General features: G+C 49.0%; 1 protein-coding gene across 1 annotated transcript; it reads left to right on the top strand.

Moving 5' to 3' along the window:
* The first annotated feature begins 658 nt into the window (after window positions 1–658).
* Window positions 659–2,651, top strand: GPR45 (G protein-coupled receptor 45). Its single transcript, XM_044262428.1, has one exon. It carries the CDS (start codon window positions 667–669, stop codon window positions 1,786–1,788), a length of 1,122 nt encoding a protein of 373 aa, XP_044118363.1. The 5' UTR covers window positions 659–666; the 3' UTR covers window positions 1,789–2,651.
* The last annotated feature ends 4,708 nt before the right edge of the window (window positions 2,652–7,359 follow it).

The raw sequence follows: 7,359 nt of genomic DNA on the forward strand, positions 1-7,359 counted from the left end.
ACTGGGCATCTTCTCTGTGCCAGACACCGTTCTAAGTGCTGGGGATACAGCAGAGCACAAGACACACACAAAAATCCCTGCCCTCACGAAGCTGGCATGCTAAAGGAAGTTGGCTTATCCAAAGTTTCATTTGGTCAAGTTCCTTACAATAAAATGTATCAAATACATGCTCATTAAATAAATATGGACTACAGAGTATTCCCTTCCTCATCCCACCACAAAGTAGGTCTGATGAGATTTCCCTGGGCTACTCGACAAGGCACACAGTATTTGCGACTGCCAAGCTTTATCCCAAATGGTGAATGAATCAATGAGTCATTCTTTCTCTCCACCGCCATGTTTATAAAACCTGTAAAATCTAAACACTGCTGTGTGCAAAACGTGCTTGGAAAGTCTCACTCCCTTCTCTCCCCTGCTCCTCTCTTCTCTAGGCTACGGAGAGCATCCAAGCAGGAAGCTGCAGACAGTCAGTTGTCTGCAGACAATGAGGCTGTGATCCATGAATTGCAAATCCTGGTTACTGCTCCCAAAGAAAGACTTCTGCTCACCACCATTCCCATACCCTAGAGATCCCAGACATGCAACCGACAGACAGAAAATGGCAGCCACCAAAGCGCTGAGGAGAGTCCTTCCAGTCCTTTCCGTCTGGGCTCCAAGTTTTTTTCCATGATGGCCTGCAACAGCTCCACCACTGAGACTTACCAGTACTTGATGCTGAATGGGAGCAATGTGTCAGCCTCTGGGGTCACCACACCCTCTGCCCCCCTCAGGATATCCTTGGCAATAATCATGATGCTAATGATCGTGGTGGGATTCCTCGGCAATTCTGTGGTCTGCATCATTGTGTACCAGCGGCCAGCCATGCGTTCCGCCATCAACCTGCTGCTGGCCACACTGGCCTTCTCCGACATCATGCTGTCCTTATGCTGCATGCCCTTCACGGCCGTCACCCTGATCACGGTCCACTGGCACTTTGGGGATTACTTCTGCCGGCTCTCAGCCACCCTTTACTGGTTTTTTGTCCTGGAGGGTGTGGCCATCCTGCTCATCATCAGTGTGGACCGCTTCCTCATCATCGTCCAACGCCAGGACAAGCTGAACCCGCGGCGGGCCAAGAGGATCATCGCCGTTTCCTGGGTGCTGTCGTTCTGCGTGTCAGCGCCCTCGCTGGCGGGCCGGACGTTCATGGAGGTGCCGGCGCGGGCCCCGCAGTGCGTACTGGGCTACACGGAGTTCCCAGCAGAGCGCGCCTACGTGGTGGTGCTGGTGGTGGCTGTGTTCTTCGTGCCCTTCAGCGTCATGCTGTGCTCCTACCTGTGCATTCTGCACACGGTCCGCAAGAACGCCATCCGTGTGCACAACGAGTCCGACAGCCTGGACCTCAGACAGCTCACCAGGGCTGGCCTACGGAGGCTGCAGCGGCAACAGCAGGTCAGCTTGGACTTGAGCTTCAAGACCAAGGCCTGCACCACCATCCTGATCCTCTTCGTGGGCTTCTCGCTCTGCTGGCTGCCGCACTCGATCTACAGCCTGCTGTCGGTGTTCAGTCGGGGCTTCTACTGCAGCTCCTCCTTCTACACCACCAGCGCCTGCGTCCTGTGGCTCAGCTACCTCAAGTCCGTCTTCAACCCCATCGTCTACTGCTGGAGAATCAAAAAATTCCGTGAGGCCTGCATTGAGCTGCTGCCCCAGACCATCCAAATCCTCCCCAAAGTGCCTGAGCGGATCCGGAGGAGAATCCAGCCCAGCACGGTCTACGTGTGCAACGAAAACCAGTCCGCCGTTTAGAAGGATGCCAGCGGGAGGAGCCACATGTGCTAGTTCCCAGCCAGAAGGAGCTCATACGCCCCTCTGCTCTGTGTCCCGGCAGCACTGATGGTAGTCTGCAGGTTTGGTGGCCCTCCCTGTAAGCACAAATGTACCATATGTTCCCGGATGGGCTGCAGCTCCCAGGTTTGCAAGATGAATTATTTTTGTTCCTCACTGGAGAAGAGCCGTTTTTGGGTTTTGATGGAAAGTGGAAGGTAGTTGAGATAAAGTGGGAATGGGGTAGGCACATGGAGGCAGAAAGTTAGGGAGAAGGCAGGGAGACTGAGTGTGGGGGCTGGAGAAAGGCTCTAAAGATCTGCTTGTGCACCTGTTTCTGAGCAACCCTGTGGTAACTGCTCTGAGATGGGAAACCCAGAAGGGATCATCTCATGGGTTGCCACTCCTTTGGTTTGATGCCAGCCTTCTTCATAGGTATTTATGTTTGTGGAGCATGGGAAACACACAAGGCTCTTTATGTTGGTCAGGTGTGCCTTTCTGATCATGCACAATCTTCCTTTTGATAAACCAAAATCGTACCAGGAAGTAGAGTGAGCCCCTGTGCTTTTCAGTTGCTCAGTGGGACACATGGGAGGTGTCCATGGCTTGAAGCCCAGAGAATGATCAGGGTAGATCAGCTGAAATGAGAAGCCCACCCAAGTGATCCTGCATTTACCCAACCGCTCCTACCTGGCCTAGCCCTGTCCCCGGGCCCTGAAGCCCTCCGTGTGGGCCGTGAGAGTCCCCCTGCCCCTTCTCTCTTTCCCTCCACTGTTCCCCATGCCTCCCTTTGTTTCATGCCACCCATCCCATGCACAGAAGAAACCCATTCTTTCTGTAATTCATCTTTTCAGTAAGTATCCATAATGACTTGCTCTCAGTTTCAGAAGCGGTCAATGGGCTTGGTTTATGTTTTTTCCCAAGTGCCCAAGGCTGCTGTCTTGATGAGCTGCTGCATGGACTTCGGCACAGGGGCTGGAGTGGGGGCATCATAAACACCTGACCCGCTGAGCTCTGAGCGGTTCCCCACTGAGCTCTGCCTTCCTCCTACCTCATTCAGATCCGCAGTCTGACTGCTGCTGTCCAGGCCACCTGCCAGTACCTGGGGCTCCCAACCCCAGCTGGGACCAGGAACCCAGGACTAAAGCTGCCTGGAGGGGACCTTTCTGCTTGTGCTATCCACTCGGCCACTGTGCCCAGGGCCACCCTTCACCATCAGGAGCTTCTGATGTTCAGGGGATGATTTTCAAGTTCAGGCATGCCACTGAGGTCACTGAGTTCTCGTTATAGTTTCGGATCTGAAGAGAGTGGGAAATTCAAGGAGATTCCAAAAATCTGATTGCAAGTCTAACTCTGTCAGGAGCTAGTCCTGTGAACTTGTTCATTTCACCACACTTCACAGGGTCTCAGTTTCCCCAATTGCCAAGGAAGGAAGGAGGTCCAGATGAGGTCCAATGTCCCTTACTGTTTCACAGATGCTCAGATTCTGTGTGTCTGTTTCCTTTCCTACTTGGACTCACCAGATCCCCTATGCATGTTTGTTTACCCATGCAATGAGCTTTTATTAAGTGCCTAGTAGATGCAAGGCACTGTGGGAATAGTGACGAATAATGCATGGGTTGTGACAAAAACCAGTTGTCCAGTGTATTTCAGGATAATCGTAACTTGAATTTGGTCTAACAGCACAGAAGGTCTCTTTTTGTCTCTTTTCTCATTTCCTTTCCAAGACTGTTAAGAGGCCAACTCCCCATTCTATTGCTCTTTTCCCGCAGTACTGGTGAAAGAGGGAAAGAAAGAGAACATGATTTACATTAACCTAAGCCCAGAAGAAGGTCTGTTAAGGAAATAATTGCCACTTTCTCACCAACTCCCCCATCCATTTGTATGCAGACGAGAGCGCAGAGAGATAGAGATAGAGAGAGAATGCACAGGAAGACTGGCAGTTGGTGTGTGACTGATTGACGTGGGTCCGGTCAACTCCGTGTCCCTAGTGCACCAGGCAGGGCCAGGTTTTGCCTTCAGTTCCCTCAAGACGAGTTGCTTGGCTTCAGTGGTGTCCAGAAGCACAGCCAGACCACCCTGGGTAATAGACCCCTAGGACCTCCCCTCTAGTGGGAGCTTAAGAGAATGTTCTTCAGGAGCAAAAAAGAAATCACAAGCTGAATGAATGAAGGTATCCAAATTTCTGTCTACCAGTGTTATATGCTGTATGTTGGACAGTAGTATATATGTTTTAAAGTAATAATTTTGTATATATTTTAAATAAAGTATTATTGCTCTTTCAGTGTACAAGACTATGTTCTTATCAAAATTAGCACCAAGCCCCTGAAGGGTAAGCCACAAATCTGGTGTCTAACACCTCCTAGGACAAAACAACATTAGGAAATCTAGAACCTTGATGTTAGTAACCAAGCTGGAATGACCACAGGAAGTTAATAAAAGATGACAATGGGGAGACTATTTGAACAATTTGGGGGGTCACAACCGGGGCGCCCACTTTTGAAAGCAATCATGGCCCCACTAAGTATCTCCAGCCAGTTAGTCTTCACCGCGGACTTCCGGTCCGTCACCTTCACAGCGCTCTCCAGCCTCGCCGAATCTTTAACGAACTTTACTTTCCTAAGACCCCGCACAGCTACCAAGTTCTCATGTCCTTCCCCGAGGTTTGCAGGAAAAGTGGTGCTTGTTGGGTTTTGGTTTACATCTTCTCTTTAGCCCTGCGGCCCCTGAATTTTTTTTTTTTTTTTTTTTCCTGTGGGGCCTGGGTAGCTACTATGGTAATAAATGTTCCAGAGGCGACGTGGGAGAGCCTCGCCCCAGAAAATGAGACACAAATAAGCCTCAGAAGTGTTATCCTAATCCTGACTACCCGTAAAAATCCACTACCTTCTTGTCTTGAATCTCGAGACATTTTGTCCTGTTGCTGGGACAAAATGAAGGCAAAGTTTCTTTAGGTCATTCTGACAACCAAGCCAAGCAATGAAATTCTAGATCAATTCCTACTTGGCTATTTTGACCACTGGGACTATCTTCCCCAACATGAATCACAGCACACGCTGCTTTGGACTAAAAACCCCACTTCATGGATTCCTGGGTGGCTCAGCGGGTTAAGTGTCTGCCTTTGGTTCAGGTGATGATCTTAGAGCCATTAAATCAAGCCCCACCTTGGGCTCTGCTTGAGGTTCTCTCTCTGCTCCTACCGCTCTTTTTCTTTCTCAAAAATAAATAAATCAATCAATAAAATTTTTAAAACAATAACCTTATTTCCCTCTCGTTGAGGTTCACGTCAGCAAGGTGGGCTCTCTACTCAGGAGTTGCCCCACTCAGGTTCCTTTCATCCAGTTTCCCATTAACTCTCCAGGGTCCTGTCTTCTTTGTGGTGCATTTGGGCAGTGGCCACAATTGTGTTTGGCTCCTGAGGAAAGAAAGGGTGGGATAAGACACACCCACACTTCTTTGGTCTTCTGCCGCCAGGAGCTGAGTCACATGACCACAGCCAGCTGCAAAGTAGGCTGGGAAATGGAGTCCCCATCCGGGGAACCTGTGACGACGTCCAGCTTTCTTAGCCAGGAAGGGGAGAGGATTTGGTGGATTCCCAGCAGTTTCTGCCAAAATACCACGATTTTGAAAAACAAGGGATCCTAGCAGACATACTAATTCTGAAATCCTAAGCACAAATTTCATAAGGGAGCCTTGCTCCTTGTAAAATTAACACACCTCTATTGCATCAACCCAAGAGGGGTGCCTCTTCACCTCCAGCCTCAACATACAGGGACCTACATCCGCAGAGAAAAACTGCACGCATTTATGCCTGATCTAAGATAAAGCCGCCACATTTAATCTTTGAGACGCAGAAGAAGGGAAACAAAGTGTAACCATTTGAAAATTTGTAGTCACGAAGAAATGAATTTGGCCTAGATATTTTTTAAAAAATTACTATTTAAAACAACAGTCCACAGTGATTGAAACTAACTCTGCCCAAGAATTTAATTATGTTCAAGGCAAGAGTATAATTTCAAGGTTTTTCCTATGGTACGGTGGAGACAGGTTGCCCATGGCAAGGTGGACCACCAGGGAGTGTGGGAGGGGGCTCAGGCCTGGCTGCAGCAATTTAACTATTCATGAAAAAGGAGGGCGTGGGGGCCCCCAGCTGGGAGGTTAACATCTGGATTCTGCAAGAATAAAGAGGTTTGAAGGCAAAGGCATTGTGTGCGCGTGTCTGCGTGTGTGTGCGCACGCGCACCCTCGTAATTTCGGGCAGGCGTCCAGGGTTTCTTTAGCAGACCTTCCCAGCCTACCTTCTGCTCTCTTGTCATTCATCTTGGAGAAGCCGGGGACAAGGTGTTCTAGGGACAAGAAGGATGCCCGAGATTGCCTGACTAAGAGAGCCAACCGGGAGGGGCTGCGGCTCAGACAGATTTTTTTTTTTTTTTTCTCATTAGTCTGGTAACAACAGAAAGAACTTACCTGTGGGACCAGAACTTTACCTTTTTGCGATCACAGATATGAGGATGCTGATAAGCAAGTTCAGTCTTCTGAGGTGCTCCGATAAATGCCTGAAGTTCCCCCAAGGCCCAGGTAGGTAGAACAGAGAGATCCCTTGCTCTGGACCTGCGTGTTGCACCCTCTCTGTGCTTCTGGCAATGGCTATTCTTTTGCCAGTCATTGCAATTGAGGGGGAAAATAGCCAAGCTCACTTTTGGAAGCAATTCTTTTTTAGAAAATGTTATTTGTTTATTTGAGAGAAAGAACAAGCAGGGAGGGGAGAGGCAGAGGGAGAGGGAGAAAAAGGAGCAGGCAGACAAACCGGGCTCTTGATCTCAGTGATCTGAGATCACAGCCTGAGCAGATGAAAGGCAGACGCTTAACTTCATGAGCCACCCAGGCGCCTCTGGAAGCCTTTTTTAAAGACAGGTTTGCTGCTCCTTATTAACTGTCCTTTGTGGGGACTATATTTCTTACTTCTCCCCTCATTAAAGTGCCACTGCCCTTTTTCCTGATCACAGTATTTTGCTGTACTGTCATGAAGTCTTAACAATGTTTTATTAAACCATGAAGAGAGGGTCACTCACCTTGCCATAAAAGACAAACAAGACTGAACAATTTCAAATATGCATATGGAAAAATGGAAAGCTGAGTTTGCTTTCAAAGTGTGAACAGAGGCAATGGGCAAACATTAGGGGGAAAGAGGAGGCTCTTTCCCAAGGCTTTCCATATTTTCTGGAATTTGCTGGGCCTCTCTGGAAGTAGTCAGTCCAGACTATTCAGAACATGTCTCCTGCCTTGTGGGGAGCCCTAGGACTTCTGACATGCATCCAGCTAACACCTGCACTGTGGAGGTGGGTATTTCTGGACTTCACTCAGCCCGGATGAGATTCCTAGCTGTTTTCTCTATCCCCTTGCGTAGTGAGGATGCCCCACAAGATTTTGTCACAAGGAGTCCGATCTCTGTTACACTTCGTACAAGCCTCTTCATTCCCTGGGCCACTCCTCTGGTTTTCTTGGATCTTCCCTTCTCCTTCTGATAATGCCATAAGGAGACATAGGTAAACT

The sequence above is a fragment of the Neovison vison genome, chromosome 8, assembly GCF_020171115.1.
Source record: "Neovison vison isolate M4711 chromosome 8, ASM_NN_V1, whole genome shotgun sequence".
In the NCBI taxonomy this organism is placed as follows: domain Eukaryota; kingdom Metazoa; phylum Chordata; class Mammalia; order Carnivora; family Mustelidae; genus Neogale; species Neogale vison.

Bases quoted from the DNA above. Each gene is read 5' to 3' on its own strand.
- GPR45 (XM_044262428.1), top strand. From the start codon at position 667: ATGATGGCCTGCAACAGCTCCACCACTGAGACTTACCAGTACTTGATG.